Source organism: Myodes glareolus, chromosome 25, assembly GCF_982192425.1.
Source record: "Myodes glareolus chromosome 25, mMyoGla1.1, whole genome shotgun sequence".
NCBI lineage: Eukaryota > Metazoa > Chordata > Mammalia > Rodentia > Cricetidae > Myodes > Myodes glareolus.
In genome coordinates, this window is record NC_142050.1 from 19,900,785 (window position 1) to 19,923,484 (window position 22,700).

The window sequence follows — 22,700 nt, forward strand, 5'->3', positions numbered from 1 at the left end:
TGCATTTAAACTATCTGGTCCTGGGCTTTTTTTTTTTTTTTTGGTAGGGAGGTTTTTGAAGACAGCTTCGAATTCTTCACGACTTACAGGTCTATTTAAATTGTTCTCTTGATCTTGATTTAATTTTGGTATATGGTACTTATCTAAAAAAATGTTCATTTCTTTCACATTTTATAATTTTGTGGCATACAGGCTTTTGTAGTAATATCTAATGATTCTCTGAATTTTCTCTGTGTCTGTGGTTATGTCTCCCTTTTCATTTCTGATCTTATTAATTTGCCTGTTCTCTCTCTATTGTTTGATTTGTTTAGATAGGGGTTTGTCAATCTTGTTGATTTTCTCCAAGAACCAGTTTTTTGTTTCATTGATTCTTTGGATTGTTTTCTGTATTTCTATTTTGTTGATTTCAGCCCTCAGTTTGATCATTTCCAGGCTTCTACTCCTCCTGGGTGAGTCTGCTTCTTTTTTTTCTAGATCTTTCAGGTGTGCTGTTAAGTCTCCCATGTGTGCTTTCTCTGTTTTCTTTAATTGGGCACTTAGTGCTATGAACTTTCCTCTTAGCACTGCTTTCATAGTGTCCCATAGGTTTGAGTATGTTGTGTCCTTATTTTTATAGAATTCAAGGAAGACTTTAATTTCTTTCTTTCTTTATTTCTTGACCCAGGGGTGGTTCAGTAGTTGACTGTTCAGTTTCCATGAGTTTGTAGGCTTTCTGGGGTTAGCATTGTTGTTGAATTCTAACTTTATCCCACAGTGATCCGATAGTACATAGGTGGTTACTATAATTTCTTTGTATCTTTGGATGTTTGCTTTGTTACCAATTATGTGATCAATTTTTGAGAAGGTTCCATGAGATGCTGAGAAGAAGATATATTCTTTTCTGTTTGGGTGGAATGTTCTATAGGTGTCTGTTAAGTCCATTTGGTTTATTACATTTGTTAGTTCTCTTATTTCTCTGTTAGGTTTCTGTCTGGTTGACCTGTCCATTGGTGAGAGAGGAGTGTTGAAATCTCCTACTATTAGAGTGTGGGGTTTGATGTAAGCGTTGAGTTCTAGTAATGTTTCTTTTACATATGTGGGTGATTTTATATTAGGGGCATAGATGTTCAGGATTGAGACTTCCTCCTGATGAATTGTTCCTGTTATGAGAATAAAGTGTCCTTCTCCATCTCTTCTGATTGATTTTAGTTTGAAATCTATTTTGTTAGATATTAGTATAGCCACACCTGCTTGTTTCTTGGACCATTTGATTGGAAAATCTTTTCCCAACCCTTTACTCTGAGGTAGTGTCTATCTTTGAGGTTGAGGTGTGCTTCTTGTAAACAGCAGAATGTTGGATCCTGTTTTCATATCCATTCTCTTAACCTGTGCCTTTTTATAGGTGAATTGAGTCCATTGATATTAAGTGACATTAATGACCAGTGGTTGCTAACTCTGGTTATTTTTTCTGGTGGTAGTCTTTGTGTGTTTCCCTTCTTGAGTTGTGCTGGAGGAGGGTTGTTATATGCTTGTGTTATTATGGGTGTTGTTGACTTCCTTGGTTTGAGATTTTCCTTCTAGTATTTTCTGTAAGGCTAGGTTTGTGGCTATGTGTTGTTTAAATCTGTTTTTGTCCTGGAATATCTTGTTTTCTCCATCGATGGTGAATGCAAGTTTTGCTGGGTATAGTAGTCTGGGCTTGCATCCTTGGTCTCTTAGTGTCTGCAGCACGTCTATCTAAGACCTTTTGACTTTCATGGTTTCCATTGAGAAGTCAGGTGTAATTCTGATAGGTTTCCCTTTATATGTTACTTGACCCTTTTCCCTTGCAGCTCTTAATATTCGTTTTTTATTCTGTATGTTTTGTGTTTTGATTATTATATGGTGAGGGGATGCTTTTTTGGATCCAGTCTATTTGTTATTCTGTATGCTTCTTGTACTTTCATAGTAATATCCTGCTTTAGGTTGGGGAAGTTTTCTTCTATAATTTTGTTGAATATATTTTCTGGGCCTTTGAGCTGTAAATCTTCTCCTTCTTCTACCCCTATTATTCTTAGGTTTGGTCTTTTCATGGTGTCCAAAATTTCCTGGATGTTTTGTGTTAAGAATTTGTTGGATTTGTTATTTTCTTTAATCAATGAGTTTATTTTCTCTATAGTATCCTTGGTGTCTGAGATTCTTTCTTCTATCTCTTGTAATCTGTTGGTTATACGTGTCTCTGTAGTTCCTTTTCATTTACCCAGATTTTCCATATCCAACCTTCCCTTGGTTTGTGTTTTCTTCATTACCTTCATTTCATTTTTCAAGTCTTGAACTGTTTCCTTTACCTGTTTGATTGCTTTATCTTTGTTTTCTTGGGTATCTTTGAGAGATTTATTCATTTCTTCTACCTTTTTGTTTGTCTTCACCATTTCTTTGTAGCAGTTTTTCACCTCCTGTTTAAGGTCCTCTATTACTTTCATAATGTTACGTTTAAAGTCGATTTCTTCTGCTTCTTTTGAAATAGGGTGTTCAAGTCTTCTTGTTGCATGATTGCTGGAATCTGGTTTTGTCATGTTGCCTTTCAGGTTGTTGGAGGAATTCTTGCATTGACGCGTGCCCATCTCTTCCTTCAAATGCAGCCAGGAGAGTCTTGGCATCTTGATCCAATCTATGCTGTGACTGACTCTGTGTGGATCTCCTCAGTGCAGGAGCAGGAACTGTTCTTGGGCCAAGGACCTCACAGACAATAGGGCAGGCTTAGGGGGTGCAGGGATGTGTGGAACAAAGAAGTCTCTGCATCAGGAGCTGAAGGGGCCCAGTGCTCCTTTCCTGGATGTTCTATCATGCCCTGGGACGACACCCACTCACCGGTCTGAAAGGTTGTCCTCAGCACAGGGACAGGACTCTTCCACAGAAAATATTTTTAAAGCTAATTTTCCAAACAAAACGTTGGGAAAATTTCTTAGACTATGTTAGTTTGTTTATTGTGCCCCACCCCATCTTGACTCTCTGGATGTACCTGCTTTGTTATTACATAAACAACTGAAATACATTTCTTATGTTTGTTTGTTTTCCTCTGGGAGGTGATGCATTTCCTATTCCAACAAGGATTCCCTATTCAAGAAATATTTGTAAAGCACCAATTCCATGTAAGGCATGTCGACTTAAAAAAAAATGGAAGAAAGGAAGAAATGAATGGGCTGGAGAAATGGCTCAGTGATAAGAACACCTTACACGCAAGCGAGAGGACCTGGGTTCTGATGACCTCAGCACCCACACTCTTTAATAGAAAGAAAGTGGGAGGTGGCCACTAGTGATTGTAAAGCAGTGTTGTGTTGGAAGAGACAGAAGGGCAATTGAGACTTTCTGGCAGTGGGCACAGCTTCAGGTTGAGTGTGAGAACCTGGATAAGGTGGAATGTGATGGAGCAGGAAGCCCTGCCCCCATTCCTGTCTATGTGCCACGAACATATATACCAGACATTCACAAATACACACACAGAAGAATAAATGAAAACCAATTTACATATGCCCATAAATACTATTTTGTTAACCAGAATTCACTCCTCTAAGTTGACAAGCTATTGTGGCAGGTTCATGTGACTTATTGGCAAAGGATTTTGTCCTTGGCAAAAGCTGAAATATTAGTTGCTTCAGTTCATGTCATGTTCTGAATTTTCAACTCCATTCCAGTATCTGTAACTAGACCACAAATTCATTTTTCATGAAACCTTTGAAATTTTTATTAATTTTTCTTTCTGTCTAGCATATTCTTTTTTGTAAGAAGTCTTATTAATGTTTTAAAAATAACAAGATATTATATATATGTATATATTCTAAATTTAGCTTGCAAAAAAATTTTATAAATATTTCAAACCTGAATTTTCTCTAGATTACAGTGTTAAAAATAAAATGGTAAGCTTTTGAAAGACAAAGTTGAGTTTTAGTTATTCTGAGTGTTAGCATTTTGCTATAAACAATGTCACTTGTGTTTTAGAGTTTAAATAATTACATTTCTTACTAAAAGGAGCTAAATGTTGTTATGTTTTTAGGTGATCTGAACTCCTGGGATGTGTTCATTTGCCTGCCTTCCAGAGAAGCCGGTGGGAAACCCTGCATACCAAGAAAGCACATGTGTCGACTAAGTCTACATCAAAAGGTAAACACTGTCAAAGTATAAAGACATTTTATCAATCCGATGGATATTATTAAAAGGGAAAGTTTTAGACCTATATCTTGTTGTTTTTAATTCTTGGAAAAAAAATGGAACCACTTTATCTTTGGGAAAAGTTTCATAAAGAGTTAGTTGGCTTTCTGTCCAGCCAGCATATAAAGAGGGAAAATCTACCTCTGGATTGTGAAACTGACTCACAGTTTCAGAGCGTAAGGCCATGATCGTTTGGCCTTGCTGACCTTGTGCTAGTGCTGAGGCCATTCACCATGAAGTGAATGTGTGGTGAAGAAAATCCTTCACCTTGTGGTATCCAGGAAGCAAGGAGACAGAGGAAGGAAATGACCAGGGTCCCAATATTTCCTTCAACAGCTTGTTCCCAGTGGTCTAACTTCCTCCAGTGAAGCCAGGCTTCCCAAAGATTTCACCAGGTTCCAATAACAAACCAGCCACTGACTAACCCTTTATTCTATGAGCCTCTGGGGGCACTGAAGATACAACGTGTAATCCCATGCTTTACTTTTCATCTTATTATTAGAAACAAAGTTTGTTTTGTTTTTAATATAATCGCCAGCTTGAGCTCTTATAGGTTTTCATTAACTCAATAAGGCACAGACTTTACCTCGAATTATCTAGCTTGTTGGATGATGCTCATCCTCAATTCAATGACTCATAGTAGAAAATTATTTCCTATAACATTGTACTGACTTTTTCAAACTTAGCTTATGCCCTAGGGAGCTTTACTTGCCATGGTGAATCAACCTACAGTCACCTAAGAGGAAAGCCTTGAGTGAAGGATTGTCTGGGTCAGACTGGCCTGTGTGCATGTCTGTGAGGGATTAATTTGAATATTAATTTATAAAGGCGGTCCTAGCCCTACAGGCTACAGGCTGCAGACTCACTAGGCAGATGGTCATGAGATGTATTAGGAAGCTATCTGAGCATAAGCCCATGAGCTAGCCAGAGAGCGAACCAGCAAGCAGCAGCATTACTCCATGGTTTCTGCTCCATGCTCCTTTTGTCCTCCTTGAGTTCCTATCCTGATTTCTCCAGAAAGTGACCTGAAAGTGTAAGTTGAAATAAACACTTTCCTCCCATGGTTGCTTTTGGCTGGAGAGTTCTATCACAGCAATAGAAATAAAACTAGAGCATTATATTAAACTGCAAAAAAAATGTAATATACTTTCTCAACCTAAAACTGAAATTCAGTATTTACTGTTTAGAGTGTGTAAATATTCATAAGTGAAGAAGAGACGAAACCTTGCCCAATGTGCCAGTAATTATCCTAGACGAGTTAGGTATTGTTGATACTTGTGACAAGTCTGGGAGGAAAGGGAAAAAAACCAAGCTGATTTTTTATCTCCTAATTGAAGCTGCAGTGGCTTACCCTAATGACTCAATGGCACAGATGGGCTAAACAAGTTTATTTTTTTTCTCATTCTTTTTCCTTGTAATTTTTTACTTCTTTGACCTTCAGGCTGAGAACTTTCTTTTTGCATGTTAGGGTTTTGTTTTCACAAAGCCAAAGTTTGGTCTTGAACTCACTATGCAGTCTAGACTTGGCCTAAAATTTGCAAAAGACTTTGTGTCCCAGCACCGCCCACTCCTGCCCCAGTGTTGAGATATTTGTATATCTGAGTCATTTCTTCTTTTCATTCCTCCTTCCCCTCCCTCCTCCTCTTACTTTGTTTTTACCACCTTCTTTCTCTGTCCCTCCTCTTTTGCTCCCCCTCTTTCTTTCTTTTCTTTCACCTGCCTGGGATCCCTAGAACCACCTGTAATCACAGCCACTCCATGTCTGTTTTCACCACATTCTCTCACCTTATGCTTTATAACACCACTACCCAAATCTCAACTACCTCTTTTCCTTAAAGAGTCTCAAGTCTGCCCCTAACCTTCAGAGCAGTCTCCCAGGTTTCAGGCTTGCACGTGCCTCTCCACATGTCCTTGATGCCCCACTGATGCCTCAAACTCAAGCTCTATAGCCATTATGTCCAGTCAGTTATAGTATGACCAACTACTCATTCCCCTCTTAGATTATAATCTTTCCTTCATCTTCACACCCTCCCTCTTCTTTCCTAACAAACAAGCAAAATAAGTACATAACACTGCAATAGTCTGCAGAGAAACTAATAAAAGAACCAAGGAAAGAGAAAGAAACGCTAACAAGAAAAAAAAAATGGCAGGGCCCCTAGGAACTAGTAAGAGCAAGAGATGCTTACCACTCCTGATCACAAAGAGGTATATAGAAGGAAGGGTTCAGCCCTGAGCTACTGAGAACCAAGACATCCGCTTGACTGGAGGGCAGGCAGTTTTAACTGAATGTCATGTCGCTGTATCCTACCATAGGCCTGCACAGAGGGTGAGAAACAAAACTGCTCTCCTCCTGCCCTTCAGCTCTTCTTCCGTTGCTCCCATTGGTCCAACACAACAGTTAGTCAGGAAGACATCTTTGTGATGCCATCCATAAAAATTAACCTGCTGGGAACAGCAGGAGGAGAGGTCTGATAGTACCCTTCTCTTACCTCCATTTAGCTCCAGGATCATACCAAGTGATAAACTAATTGTCTTTCTCTAAACACCTATGCTGGTTTCTATCACATACCTTCCTCTCCTTCATCCTTTCCCCCTCCCCTTCTTCTTCCTTCCCTCTTCTCACCTCCTCCTTTTTCTCCTCTCCTCCTCCTCCTTCTTCTTTTTCTCCCTTCCTTAATACCCGTTCTCAATCCTCTCAAGTTCTGCAATTTTCAATTAGGAGGGGCTTTGTCTCACTGACAATATCTTTTTGGTTTGTCACAACCAGGAGAAAAATGTGCTATGGTCACCTATTGGTCAAAGCCAAGAATGCTGCTAAATACTGGCCATGTTCACACCCAAGAGTAATGAAGCCCAAAACAGTGTCAATGCTGAGAAACCCTAAGGACCAAGGTCTTCAACACAAACTCTTGCTCTATCACACATTACCTAAAGGATATCATCTCAATTAATCTCTGTATCCTTTGGTGTGTTTAAGTAAAATATGTAGGAGTTAGACACCAACTTTAAATGCTCAAGAAAGTCACAGGATACTTTATGATGAGGCAGAACCAAGAAGAATAGCAGAGATGCTGGGTGTGTATATAGAAGGAGAGTGCTGGGGGCTTACAAAGTGCAGGGTCTAGTATTCTAGGATTGCATGTCTATGTAGAATATTATGGAATTAATATAATATTTCCCCAGGTACCTTACTCTCCTTGCTCTAAACTTAGCAAACTATACAACATGATGCATTTATCAAGAACAATAAATTAGCATCAATTCAAACTATTCACAGAATTACAGACAGGACTTAGATTTTTTTTAAACGTATGCCATTTCTCTGTTCCAGGATCCAATCTAACACCCTTGTTAGATACAGTTTCAACCTGTCTCGGTTGTTCCTTTCAGTCTGCGTGTTTCTCAGTCCTTTTTTCACTGAATGGAATGGACATTTCTTGATTAAGTATTTAGTAGAATGTGCCTAGATTGGATTTCTTTGACATTAGTTCTCAAAATTACAAAGTTTTTTGAAAGAATACCACTGTGGTTATTTGAGTGAGAATGGCTCACATGGGTTCATATATTTGAATATTTGGCTCCCAGTTTGTGGAACTGCTTAAGAAAGATTAGGGGGTGTGGTTATATTTGGGGAAGTGTATCCCTGGGCAGATTATATTAGGTGGTGTGGTTATATTGGGGGAAGTGTATCCCTGGGCAGACCTTCAGGTTTTGAAAGCCCACACTCGGCCTTGTCTCTCTCTCCCTGCCATCTACACTGGGATCAGTATGTAAGCTCTCAACTACTGTTCCAGTGTCATGCCTGGCTACCATGAAGACCATGAACTTACCCTTTAAAACTGGGAGCCCCCAATAAACTCTTTCTTTTATAAGGTCCTTGGCCATGCTGTTTTGTCCGACCAATAGAAAAGTAACTAAGACACAGTCTCCGAAGAGATTAGTGACTTTAACACTCCTTTAAGTTTTGTGTGTGTGGCTCTAAACACTCCTTGGTCTTGTTTCTCTTTTCATCTGACATAGGTAGTATCTGCTGCCTGTCTCCACTGTGGAACTACAACTTTTCCTTTGGCTTTGTAAATATTTGGGATGTGATACATTGAAACTATGCAAATATCTTGCTTTTCTGCAAATTTTGGGACAGCAATTTTAATATCCAGTCATGCATCTTACCAGTTATCAATATTATCCATTTTTTTGATATTTATCCATTTATTAAAATACTTTAAGAAGCAATCACTGAATTGATTTTGAGGACTGGCGTTCCATTTGATGAGGAGGGCTAAGAGGAATAGGCACGCTTTGTGGATCTTTTCCTTTTGTGTTGTTTTTTCTGTTATTCGATGACTATTCCAGCTTCCTCCCCTGACCAGGCCCTCGCCTCTGAGAAAACACAGAATACATAATAGTAAACAACAATGTGTTACAGATTAGCAAACAAATGCAACTCCACAAACCAGATAGCCAATCAAGGTCCCATGGTCATTTTCTGTTTCCTCATTCCTTCTATAATTATTATGTGTGAATCTCCGATAAGGAAGATCTATTTCTATGAATGTGCCATGTCTGAGTTCCTTTGATTTAAAAACTTAAGTCTCATGTGGGATTTTTTTTTTGCCTAGAAGATTATTTACACTAAATTTAAACTAACACCATTCATCAAAATGGAGGCCACCACTTCTCAAGAACCTACCTTGCTGATTGTACTGTCTGATTTTTTACTTTGTCAGCTCATTCATTCATCTGTTAGTGCATTTATTACCTCACCTGTCCATTTGCCGTTCTACTCAGTGAACAGCTGTGCTGAGCCTCATTTAGGCACCGAGGAAAAGTAAATTAGCAAAACAGGCATAATTCCTTGTTCTTGGGGGGATTAGACCCTTAGCAGGAGACAGGTAAAAGAAAGGCCCTAGTAATAGAACTTGTTAGATGTCAAAAAGAACCAAGGACAAAATTAAAGAGAGAAAAAAATTAGCTGTTGAACTTTAGATGCAAAGGGTTGGTTCCATTAAGAAAGTGACATTTGAGCTGAATGTGGTGACTCACACCTTTGATCCAAGCATTTAGGAGGTGGAGGCAGAAAGACCTCTGAGTTAGAAGCTAGCACAGTCCACATAGTGAGACCCAGGACAGCCAGAACTACACACAGAAGCCCTGTCTCAACCTTCCCCCACCTAAGTGATATTTGAGTTTAGCCTGGAAGACCCTGCGGTCCTAGTGCCAGTGAACTGGGTAAAGATTACAACACAAAGGAAAGGAGAAACTGGCATCAGGTAAGAGGAGCCTATCTTATTTTTGTTCTGTTTTGTTTTTTATTGTTTTCAGTTTGTTTCATGTGTTGAGGTATCTTAGTTATTTTTCTATCTCTGCGAAAAGACACCTTGACTAAAGCAACTTACAAAAGAAAGCATTTAACTTTGGCTTGCTTACAGTTTCAGAGGGCGAGTCCTTCCATGACATCAGGTAGGCAGGCATGGGGCTAAGAGCTTCCACTGATCTAAAATTTGGAGGCAGGGTAAGTGAGACTAGACCTGGAGCGGGATTTTGAAACATCAAAGGCAGCGATACACCTCCTCCAATAAAACCACATATCTTAATAATTCCCCAAACAGTCTACTGATGAGTCTACTGATGAGGGTATCAAACATTCAAATGTTTGTGCCTATGGGAACCATTCTCATTCAAACCACCACATTTGTGTTTTGACTGCATAAATGTCTCTGGAACATATGCACATAGTACTTGCAAGAAGGAGTCAGATTTTTTAAGACTGGAGTTACAGATCCAATGTGTGGGTGCTGGGAATTGCACCTGGGTCCTCTGAAAGAGCAGCCAGATCCTTTTAATGAAGAATCATCTCTCCAGCCTGTCTGTCTTGTATGTATTAGGAATACAAGAATTCCCATACAACCGAAGAAAAGTTAGTGGAGCAGGAGCAGAGCGTACAGATGTTCTTGGAGTGGGGACTTCAATACAGTGACTTGGGGACCCTTGTAAGGACCATAGATTTTGTTCTTGGGGAAGTGGTACATTTAAGGAAGGTTTTGAGTAGAGGAAAAACAGACGTCCCTTTGCCCTTTTACTGGCTTTGCCCTGGCAGCTGTGCTGAAGTATTTCAGAAGCAATACTTCTGAAAGGGAAGAAGACAATTACTGAAATGATTCAGACAAATGAGGGTAAATCAGACTAGCTGAGCAGCAGTGGGCGTGGCAAGATGTAAGCAGAAGATTCAGTGGTGATAGAAACAAGAACTAACAGTAACTAACACTTGTGTGGTTTTACTGTGCACCAGCTCCATTCTGAGCAGTTCCATATATATTGGTGTATTTTCTTTACAGCAGAAAAGACAGTAGCACAGAGATAGATGATAGATAGATAGATAGATAGATAGATAGATAGATAGATAGATAGGTGAGTGGGTAGGTGGATGGGTGGGTGGGCGGGTGGGCAGGTAAGCGGGTGGATAGGTAGATAGATAGATAGATAGATAGATAGATAGATAGATAGATAGATAGACAGACAGACAGACAGACAGATAGATGATAGATAGATAGACGGATGGATGGATGGATGGATGGATAGATAGATAGATAGATAGATAGATAGATGATAGATGGATGGATGGATAGATAGATAGATAGATAGATAGATAGATAGATAGATAGATAGTAGACAGATGGTAGATTGTTGTCTAGTTATTTGAGGCCTCTTAGTTAATAAAAGAAATAATAAGGATTCACACTCAGGAAGTCTGACATCAAATACCTGTTTTCTCAATCAGAGAAACTTTCAGATCAGGCAATCAGGCAGTGTCCTGTGAGTATTCTTAATACGTGAGTTCTCAATGACACACGTAGATAATTCCACTTGGTAAGAATAAGTAAACTGAAACCTTATGAGCTGTGACTTATGTGTGTATACAAAATATTCAAAACAGAATTTGTTTCGCATTTGTTGGGGTTGTTGCACAATTGTCAATCATTTTGGAGGGGACAAGGGTACCTGATCAGATTACGAATTAAAACTTTCCAGACAGTTATTGGTGAAAATGATCATAAGGTTTGTAACAGAGAATGAATGAATGAATGAGTGAGTGAATGAATGAATGAATGAATGTCTAGGAGAATAGTGACATAGATTAAAAGTCAGTTTATACTTGTGATTTTCAAAGGGAGGCCTACTGTATGCCTTCACTAACTGGAGTTCTTCCGTCTCAAGTCGATGGGTGCTAGTGTTTCAGAAGCAGAGATTCATTCCCAGCTTTGAATGTTTGTGGGATTAGCAGCCACTAAACCCAGATGCTGACTTCAGTATTTGGAGAACAGAGAACGTCTGACATGGCTCTTCCTGCAAAGCATGCAGGGCATTTCCTTGATAATTCGATGGAATGATGACTATGTTTGGAAGACAGAAGAAAAAAACTTTTCTTTCTTTGAATATCTGGGTTTCCTAATTTTCTGACATTAATTATTTTCCTTGTTGACGACCTTGAACAGCCTTGGGAGAAGGTCCTGAAAGATAAAACACATGGTCATCTGTATAGCTGAAATGAGCAAACAGCATATTTTGTAAGCTCCGGCGTGGTATTCATGTTATTCTCCATTTTAGAAAGACCGGAAAAAACTTCCCATCAATGTCCTATTCATTTTAAATATTAGTTAAAATTCATCCTCTTTAATTAGTTAATGATGTTGCAAGGATTTTATTTTTTTAAGTTTATAAAAACCTTCCAAATACTTAAGATTCCTACAATGGTTTTGCTTTTTTGAATGAAAAATGCCTCAAAAGAAGTCAGACTTTTACTCTTTCTGTTGCTGTTGGTATGTGTATGTGTGCATACATGCACATCTGTGTATGTGTGTTTGTATGAATGCTAACATATGTGAGCACATGTGCATCAACTTGTGTCTGTGCATGCTTATGGAGACCTTAAGTTGATGCTTGTGGCTCTTTTGATTGCTCTCTGCAATCTTTGCAATTGCTCTCTTTGTGTATTGTGGAAGGTGGAAGGTTGCTATCTGAGCCCAGGGTTCTCCAATTCCAGATAGTCTATCTAGCCATCTTGCCCTAGTTATCTTGTCTCTGCCCCCTAGTGCTGAGATTACAGGAAGATCGCAACATGGGTGCTGGAATCTGACCTCTGGTTATTTATTGAGTCGTTCTCCAGACTTGACTTTCACTTTTGCTCACAATAATTTGCAATAGAAACAATTTAGATACATTCATTATGAAATAAGTTTATGGAGGTGTATTTGGGAATTGAAATCTTTTAAAATGTGTATTTCTGTCTTCCCAATTATATCTTTGTAGATGGAGGCTGATCTTTTGTTTCCCACCTGCCCAACCCAAAATAACCACACTGAAACTATATGAATTGCAACACTGCTTGGCCAATTAACTTATGCGTATTTCTAGCTACCTGTTATATCTTAAATTGACCTATTTCTATTTATCTGTGTATTGTCAAATGGTTGTGGCCTACTGGTAAAGTTCAGTCCGGCATCTGGTGTCTGTCTCCTCGGTGGCTACACGGCTTCTCTTTGACTCCACCTACTCTCTCTCTACATTTCTTCCAACCTGGCTGAATTCTGTTAAGCCATTGGCCAAGAGTAGCTTCTTTATTAACCAATGGCAATGAGACTTATTCATGGCATACAGAGGGGAAATTCCACAACATAGCTTTAAGAACTATTCCAGCAGTGAATGTTACTACCATTTTTTATATGCTTTCTAATCCTGCAAAAGGAGTTTTATACTGAGGAAAGGAAAACAGCAGTTTCTCTATCTTTACCTCTCTCACCAAATATGTTATCCATATATAATCACATATGCAAAAATATATGTATAGAGGACATTTAACCTCTTATAAGATGTCGACACATGTGCTCACTCATATTAATATGCATTCATACAGACACATATACGAGTCATGTGTGCACACACACATGCCTGCAAGCAAGAGTAAAAGTCTTATTAAAGATTATTTTGACTGTTAATAGAATATTAACTGTGGCAAATATAATATCTGCTTTGTGACGTTGTCATTAATGGAAGACACGTACGTGTGAGAGCACTGGAGTAAATGAGAATTCTCTATGACTTCTGCTAAATTTTGTAAAAAACATAAAACTGCTCTTTTTAAAAATAAAGGTTAAGTGACTGAGGAATATTTCTTAGCAAAGCACTTAAGTGACAAGTAGGAGAAGTAACTTGACTCCTAGCTCCCACATATAAATGGCTGACATAGTGGCGTGCCCTTGTAATGTCAGCACTGGGGCTCATTGGTCAGCCAGTTTAGTCTAATCAGTGAGCTACTGGCCAATGAAATACCTTGTGTCAAAGAAGGTAAATGGCATTCTCAAAGATGATAGACAAGTTAGCTCTACCACCTCTGCATACATGGACAAACATGTGTGTGTGCATTGTTCCCCCCACAGGCACCTGCACACACATGAACACATATACACATAAAAGTACAATTAAAAGTAAATGTTATTAAAATAGTTGCTGCAATGTCATGCTGGAAAAACTTATTATATAAGTTAACTAATCCAGACAAAACTCCTTTGACAATATCAATATTCTGCCTGATAATGATGCAAACTTTTGTTTGCTATATACATTAAGACAAAATTTGCCAGACTATGAGAGGCATTGCTAGCTTCAATAGTCAAATATGTGACAAAATTGATTTGCAGTGACTGTCTGCTGCATGATACTTAAATAGTTCTCTTCTTCTGTTGAGTTGGCCAGTTTCACTTCCCAGTTTTGGGTTCACTTTCAGAGCTGAGGGGAAGATGGCATTTTTGGTGTCACATGTCACCACAGTCACATACCACCACAATTATGTGGGCTGCATGTGAATGCCGAAGCCACGCCCCTGGAGGGAAGAGTGACAGAGAGTCATTAGGTGAGGGATAGGAAAATAGAAGCTAGAAGTCTAGAGCGGTGCCTGCCTTGGCTTCCCTTGCCTTTGGGATGTGTAATCTTTTCATGATGTCATTCTGTCTAGCGCTTTCTGTGATGACACAGACTGAGAAGACACCGCACTCCACTTTGTCTGAAATCTGTGCTAGTATCCTCTGCCTTGGCAGTATTTCTGTAACTTCTCAGGGCCACTTGTTCAGTTGCAAATCCTTTGAATTGGGAGGCTTCCATTGCCTCCTGATTTGGCAGGAGAAGAAGGTAGTGCCAGTGCTGTAGGAATCTTCCTGATTGGGTAGGAGAAGAAGGTAGAGCCAGTGCTGTAGGTGTCCTCCTGATTGGGTAGAAGAGGAAGGTGGAACCAGAGCTATAAGTTCCACTATAGCTGCTTCTGGGTTCTGAGTCCCTTAGAGGGCTAGAGTGGACCTGCGCTAGTCCATGGTCTTCAATGCTGCTTCTGTAATGCTTGTTCCCTTTCTGGAACATTCCTTCACTAAAATTTCTATTAAGTCATTAGCAATTGAACGATTAAACTAGCTCCATTTTATCCCCTTTGAAGGTTTGGGCACTCTTAGATGCTTCATGTATTAGCAGTAATCTCTGCTACAGCTTCCCCATGTTTTTTCTGTCCTCTGCCTATCCCTGCAGTTTGTCTGAAGAACTCTAAACTGGTGAACCAGGGTCTTAGGAAAGTTGCAATTTCCTTACACTTACTCTAAAAGTTACCCACTAAATTTTCCTCTCTAAAATTACCCACTTTTGATTTTGAGAAATGTAGACAACCCTAAAAGTCTAAGTGCCCCACCCACATCGACAGCTTTCCTAGACTTCTAGAGCAAACACATGTGAGTGGGGGAGACGCACAGAATGCAGTGTTTAGGAATGCTGTCCATGCCTAGGCCCAGAGTTGTTCTGCTTGCGGGACCTGGACTGGGGCTTGGGCTTGTTCTTCTTGGGCTACAGAGTGTCTTCTCAATAAATGAAAAAGTTAATAGAATTCCATGTGTCAGGGAAGTTTTTATCAGCCTGGGTCAAAGCACTCTAAACGAATCATTAGTGAAAAAGCTACATCTTATTATAGAATCAATCAAAGTGGAGCTTAAATATTCAAGACTCTACATTTTTTATTGTACAAGTGAAGAGATTGAGAACAAACAAGCAAATCCTGCTCAAAGTTAGGATTCTGTTAAGTGCAGAATTAGCATTCCTTCCCTGTCTTGTTCTACACAGTTGAGTTTTATCTAGTCATGCCAGCAGGAAGTGTTGAAGAAGCTATAATACTTTGCTGGGAGAGGGTGAATTAATTTCAAAGTAATCAATAATGCCTCAAGAATAAATCTGATCTCCAAGCTAATTTAAACAGATCGCCCCACCCCCACCTCTCTCTCTCTCTCTCTCTCTCTCTCTCTCTCTCTCTCTCTCTCTCTCTCTCTCTTTCTCTAATAAGGTTTTACCATATTTGGTTTTAGTTTGGGAGAATGTAGTTCATGTAACTGGTTGATCAAACTGTAAAACCACAAGAGGAGAGAATTAAACTTGTTATATAAAATGGTTTCTGTTCTTTAAATGGATGCAGTAACAATGTCCTTCACTATGAAGTAAAGACTGTGTGTGAGTCTTGGCGCTGAAGATACGAGTGTACAAGTCACTGTGGCCTCTGGAACTTTAGTTACTTGGCTTTCTCATCCCTTAGTGATATTTTTGCCATGTACAACTATGAATCTATGTTACTATCTTTGACATAAGTATGTATTTTTATTTATAGCAGGCATGATAGCTTTAAATAAAAAAGTTTCCCAAGTTATTCCTAAATATTCTGAAGATTTCTGAGGGCAAATTTCTATTTTATGTAATCAGATCAGCAACTTTGCCATTCCTGATTCAAGTGCTCACTTGCAGATTTTTGTGGCTGAATGTGGAAGAAGAAGATGACCGATAGCTACAGCCTGCTCTCTTGGGCTCTCTCTCTCTGTCTCTCTCTCTCTGTCTCTCTGTCTCTCTCTCTCTCCGTCTTTCTGTCTCTGTGTGTCTCTCTGTGCATCTTTGTATCTGTCTTTCCCTCTCTTTCTCTCTCCTTGGCCTCATCTTTTGTGAACCCTTCACTCACTAGAATCTTTTTTGTTCTTTTCAGATAAATGTATTACCAGAAATACAGCCTCAGCTCTGCAGAAAAGAAGGCTTGTGTCAGATGATCAGAAGATTTCCAGGTAACTGTTAGTTTTCTTCTTGACGCATGAGCATTTGACATCTGGAGGCTTCTATATAAGCCACAAATAACAAGGCCTCAAGGCATCATCCCCAGCTCCCCCTTCTATCAACTCCACCATCCCCAGTCTTCCCCCATGCCCAGGCTGTGCCAATGGGAAGGCCCTGTAATACCTCATACTAGGACGGCTTGGACTTTAGTCTTTTGGTTTTTCCCTCTGGCTTGCCAGGTGTCTGTTTCTATTTGTCTTATCTGTTTATTTTAAAAATTATTCTGCCTTAGTTTAAAAAATGATTGTTGTTGTAACTCTTAGTTATATATAACTTGAGTTTTTAAAAAGATTCATGGTTATGTCACTGCGCAGTTATTTTTGTTTTGCTTTGTCAACTTGACACAGATCGGGGTCATCTGGGAAGAGGAAAGTTCAACTGAGGAAATATCTACATCAGACTGTAGGCAAAACTGTTGTAGTAAGGTCACTTGTTGGTTCCCAGTTGCTCAGCCCCAAAATAAACACATTGAAATTATATTATTTAAAACACTGCTTGGCCTATTAGCTCTAACTTCTTATTGGCTAGCTCTTACACTTTAATTTAACCCATTTCTAGTAATCTGTGTAACACCATGTGGCTGTGGCCTACCGGATAAAGTTCCATCTGGCTCCAGCTGTGCTACATGGCTTTTCCCTGACTCTGCCTTCTTCCTCCCAGCATTCAGTTTAGTATTCCCCGTCTAGCTCTGTTCTACCCTATCAGGCCAAGCCAGTTTTCTTTATTAATGAGCCAAACATATTCACAGCCTACAAAGGAGAATCCCACATCAAACTGTGGGACATTTTCTCCCTTAATGTTTGAGGTGGCCCAGACAAATATTGGCTAGTACCTACAGGGGTGGGTGGGTTGGTTCTAGCTTATATAAGAATGCAGCCTGAGCATGAAAAGTAAGCCAGTAAGCAGCACTCCTCTGTGAACTCTGCTTGAGTTCCTGCCTTGAGTCCTTGCCCTGAATTCCCTTTATGGTAGACTACAAGCTGCGTGGTGAAACAAGCCTTCTCCTTTCCAAGTTGCTCTCGGCCATGATGGTTTAGGACAGCAGCAGGAAGCAAGAGAGAGCAGCAATTCTGTTCTCAGAATTTTGTTTTATCTTCTCTGAAATCCTCTCCCTGTGTTTAAGGCAGGACACTCAATGAAGTTCTGTCTTTACTGTGTCAGGAATTTGGGAGAAAGATCACTGCCTCCAGTCCCTGCACAGTGCCATGAGTGTAAAGGATGTCAGAAAGGAACTTAGCCTCTAGAGAGGAAATCAGTCTTCACAGATAAAGTTACAGCCTACCTTAGAACTCGCTGGTGAGAGTACTTCCCATTTCTTGTCTAAAACTCATTAATGTTTGTACCCCTAGGAAATGTTTTACAACATAATTAAAATTTAGATCTGCATGACTTTGTTTCTGCATTTATTAATTTATGCCAGAAAACTGGCTTTTGCGTGGGGTTTTTACCTCCCAGTCAAGTGTCAGACTTGTAGGCATGTCTCACTTGTACTGAGGGCAGTCTCCTTTCCACTTACCAAGAAAGAATGAAAAGTGGTAATTCTTCTTTAAATTAAAGACATAGTTCTAAAGTAAATAGTGTGTGAATTTTCTTCTGTTTGTGTTGTTTCCCAGCACGGTTATATGCAGACTATGCAGAGCTGACTACATAGTCACTGGCTTATTTATTTGCTTGTTTGTTTTTAAGCTGAAGATTGGATAGCTCCTCCTGGCCTCAGATTCCTTGAGTGGTCAATACTGTCCTTGACTTTCTGATTGCCCTGCCTCTACCTCTCAAGTGCTTCAGATTTAGGTGTGTGCCTAAGATAGAAGTTGCCATCTCTCCCCATCCTATCTCCCATACAGGGATAGGAACAGAACCAGAGCCTTGGCATGCCAAGAAAGCATTTCTCAATTCAGCTCCATCTCCAGTTAGCTTGTTATTTTATAAAAACATAATGTGGGTCTGTGGAGAGGACTCAGTCAGTAAAGCATCGTCTCATAAGCATGCATAGATTGCCAACATCTATGTCTGACCAATTCAGTAAGCTCCAGGTTCAATCAGAGACTGTGTCTCAAAAATAAGGTAAAGAGTGATTGTGGAAGACACTGGATGCTGGCCTCTGTCCTCCATACACAGGTGCACAGACATGCACACACCCCTGCACAGACATATAAACCATATAAACCCTCAAATAAATAAGTCATAAAAAATGCTCTTCTGGTCTAAGTAAAACAATTATTTCTACCACTAAATATTAATAAATATCAGAGTTCCTTTAGTTAAGATAACCAATGTCTGCATTTTAAGCACAGCTTCCAGGTTTTAACTTGTTGTTCTGTTGTGGCTACCGTTGTTGTTGTTTCCCGCTGTAACTTATATGTAGGAATGGTTGTTCAGAACAAAAGTCTTTTAGTATTATGGAAAATAGAAGGACAGCATAGCAGTGAATGAGTGTGCTATGAAATATTTTTAAACACACACACACACACACACACACACACACATATTCCTCAAGAGAGTCTGATATGCTATATTTTTTCCTTGCTTCCATAAAATTAGGAGGCATTTTGGCCTTCTTTAGTTTCAAAATGACTTTACACTGAAGAACATCACCAATTCTAGAAATATGTAACCCCTTTATTTTCTCTCTCTCTCTCTCTCTCTCTCTCTCTCTCTCTCTCTCTCTCTCATTTTCTATTTATCTCTGTGAGTAACAAGGTAGTTTTGTGAAATCATATCTCCTACTATGTTATCTTTTTGAGCCGAAGATCATCTTCTTAAGAGTCTAGCTTTAAAAACATGGACCTCCAGCTTTATTTTCTGATTTTAATTTTATGAACAGTAGCTTTTGTGGTGCTTTTGTCTATGAATACACAAATATAATATCAGCTTATTCACAGACTGAGACTAATTGGTTTGCTATGAATGCTGAGTATTTAATAGTGAGAGCAGACTGGATAATAACACCCTGTCCTTAGTATATGGGGTCATTCAAGGGTTGGGATGGGCAGAGGAGAGCAGTGGGTGACCCTACTCCCCTCCTCAGGAGACGAGGAACGATGGTGAGTTTGAAGCCAGCTAGATTGGTTACACACCGTCTCAAAAAGAAAATCGTGAAAATAAGATAAGGAGTATGAAAAAGTGACCCACTGCTGAGCCCACGGCACTGCAAAAGACAGCATCAAACCTTTGGGATACCCAAAGTACTGGTCAATCTCAGTGGGTCACAAACAAAATTAATATTTTTGTACCAGAGGATTGGGGGAAAAAGATTTGTCTTATTGGAGAGAGCAAAGAGTTGACAGGATGGTAAGGAGGTAGGTGACAGTGGTTGCTTTATATTACGTACATGTGCAAAGTGAAAAGATTGTGAAAATAAGAAGATGGCATAAGAAATATTTAGTATAGTGCTTGCAATATAGAAGTGCTCACTTAGCAGCTATCATTTTTAGAGGAAAAGCAAAGATAAAAAAAATAAAATTAAACATAATGCTATATAATATATTTTATTTAAAGCCAAAATAACCTGTGTCATTTTAGGCTGTGTATTATTTAGAACCTAAAAAACATTGAAACCAGAGGTTCTTAGCTTTGCCACTAGTTAGCAATATGCATTGCTCAATTTTATGGATTTTTTTTGGTTCTGTTTTTGTTTTCAAATCTATGAATGTGGATATTGGGCCTATTTCATGATTTAGCTTTTAAAATGAAGTGTATTGTATGTGCATATATATAAAACATTTGATTTAAAAGTAAATATTTCTGTATATTATACCTAATACTTATACTTAATAAATGGTGACTGGACTATCCCTATTTTTTTCAAAAAAATTGAGCAACAGCCTCACCTTACTCAATTTTTTTCTCTTTTTAAGATTGATTTTCTCAAGAATTTTATGTTGCTGGGAAAAGCTGTGGCAGGTGTGAGATTTGCCCTTCTTCTCAGCTCCCAAGGCACGCGCCACACTTTTCTGGATATGGTCCGATGATCCGAGATGCCTATGTCAGAAAGAAAGAAAGTTGCATTTGCAGCACTAAGGGCGTGAGCGATCCCCAGGGTCTGTATCTGCTCCCCTTCACATGGCTGGGTGACACCTGCAAACGCCGTGGTACGCATGGCAGGAGAGGAACTTTATACCTGGAGAGTTTGTGTATAGCGGACAGTGAGCTCAGCTGGTACAGTCCTCATTTACATGCGTGAAGCTTAGATGCAGTGCCCAGCTCTGTATGAACACAGGCATGTTGGTGTGTGCCTCTAATCCTAGAGGTGGAGGCAGGAAGACCAGGAAGTTGCAGGTCATCTTTGACGACTTAAGGAGCTAAGGACAACCTGGGCTAGCTTAGACACAAAACAAAACTTACTCTCTTTCCCAGAGGTGTCATTTCTGTCTTCCAAGACTATCCGTTATATAAATATCTTCCGAAAAATAGTTTGGAAGAAAAATTACTAATGTGTCTGTAAAATGTGCCAAAATATGAGAGCTGCATGGACAAGTGTCTCCATCAGTTTCGGGGATCCATGACAAGCTCTCTTTCTGAAGCGTAACCAGTCTTCAATCCTGGGTCACCAGTAGTCTACAACACTGTTTCTGTTTATTAGTTTATATGAATATTGAATTTGGAAGTTGTCAGTAATGTTGTAGCATTTCATAATGCCATGGAGAATTGCTGTCTAGCACTTTGCCTTCAAAACACACAGATATCAATATGCTGAGAAGAGCGGTGGACAAGCGGGTGGGTAGATGTACTTGAGACAAGTAAAAAGGCAGAGTTCTGGCCAGAAGCAGAAGTCCAGTCAGAGACACCACATAGCGCTCTCAGGATGTGTCCCTTCCCCAGCCAGCATCTACCTGACCTTAGCCTTGTGACTCACATGGGAGAGCACACACCCATGGAAAGTTTCCTAGCTAGCGAAGATTTATTTTTGTCTTGCCATTTAATACTTTGCCTTTTGTGGGGGAACATTTTTATAGTATTTAGTTGGCTCAACTTGTTGTTTGTGCCTTTTATGAGGTTTGCTTTTTTTTTTTTTGCTAAAAGGAATTGCTTTCCCAGATTTGAACTACAAAAACATGGACATAAGAGGACTGTTCTGCAAGGCTGTGCGTTGTTTTTATACTTTTTAGTTCAGCGTCACCATCCAAGGAGCCCTGGCTTGGAGTGTGCCAAGGTTTTTGTTTTGTTTTGAGTATTATTCATTCTTTAAAGTAATTTGTATCTTAGGTCAGAGTCCTGGCTTTTGTGTGAACTTTTAAAGAGAGACCAAGATGTCCACACAGAGATAACACTTGGGTCATTTTAGGACCCACAGTCCCACATCCTTATTGCCTTTCTGTAACATATCAGTTCCTTTAAAATAAAAAAAGGAAGAAAATCTATAACAAATACATTTTTACACATTTGCTAGATCCAAACAGAATACAGCTTTATAAAATTCCAATTATTAATTACCAAGTATCAGATAGATTGTTAATATAACATAATTGGAGTTATTTTTAGCACTGACTTATAATGTTTATTTATGAAATATATCCTAGGTCTAATATTTCCAAGGTTTGCCTTTCTCGAATCCTGACACTTCCCTCTGTATTTTCTGTGAGCTTCTAGATCAGCAGTTCTTAACCTGAGGGTCACAGCTCCTTTGGTAATTAAATGACCCTTTCACAGGGGTCACCTAAGACTGTTGGAAAACATAGGTATTTACATCATCATTTATAATAGTAACAAAATTACAGGTATAAAGTAGCAATGAAAATAATTCTGTGGTTGGGGGCCACCCCAACATGAGGAACTGTATTAAAGGGTCGTAGCATTAGGAAGGTTGAGAACCACAGGTCTAGAGACTTTGCTAACTCCAAAAACCTCTTACCTTCTATGATACATGTGGTTATATTCCTGATGAAAGACACTTCCTCTCGCTTCTTTAGTATGACTTGAGCAAGACAATAGCAGAAAGTAAGACGATGGAACTAATTCATACTAAATAACATCCTCACCCCAGGCATCTTTCTTAGATATATTTGTATTTTTATAAAAGAAGTTCACAAGCTTACTGAATGTCTAATTGATGGTATTTCTGGAATTACGTTTAAATTTCCATTCAATTCTTCTCTGACCACCCATCCCCAAAGCTTACAGGAACCATTTACCCTTCTACATCTCCATAGCGGCTAGGTCAAAGCTCTCACATTCTGTTAAGTCCAGCCCAGTATCTACCTTATAGGAAGAGAGATTTTATCCCATCCTTCCATAAAGAGATAAAACAAGTCTGTTAGTTCTGCTTAGGGAAGTCTGTGTATTAACAGCAAAGCAGCTGTCTCTCCAGTGCTCTGGTTATCTAGCGCAGCACACACACGCCCAAATGTTTACAGCGG

The 22,700-nt window shown here is 39.3% G+C and overlaps 1 protein-coding gene and 1 long non-coding RNA gene across 2 annotated transcripts in view; one reads left to right on the plus strand and one right to left on the minus strand.

Annotated features, from left to right (window-relative positions):
- The window catches only part of Cped1 (cadherin like and PC-esterase domain containing 1), a 284,218-nt gene that overhangs the window by 67,661 nt on the left and 193,857 nt on the right, over window positions 1-22,700 (plus strand). Inside the window, exons 3-4 of the mRNA XM_048450954.3 lie at window positions 4,013-4,119; window positions 16,220-16,295. Coding sequence (XP_048306911.3) covers window positions 4,013-4,119; window positions 16,220-16,295 — 183 coding nt within the window. The remainder of the gene's footprint in view (window positions 1-4,012; window positions 4,120-16,219; window positions 16,296-22,700) is intronic.
- On the minus strand, window positions 11,432-22,507 carry LOC125411094 (uncharacterized). Its single transcript, XR_007235244.3, has 3 exons — window positions 22,196-22,507; window positions 20,175-20,325; window positions 11,432-11,675 (listed from the first exon to the last, which is right to left on the minus strand). It is a non-coding gene; the product is annotated as an uncharacterized LOC125411094 (long non-coding RNA).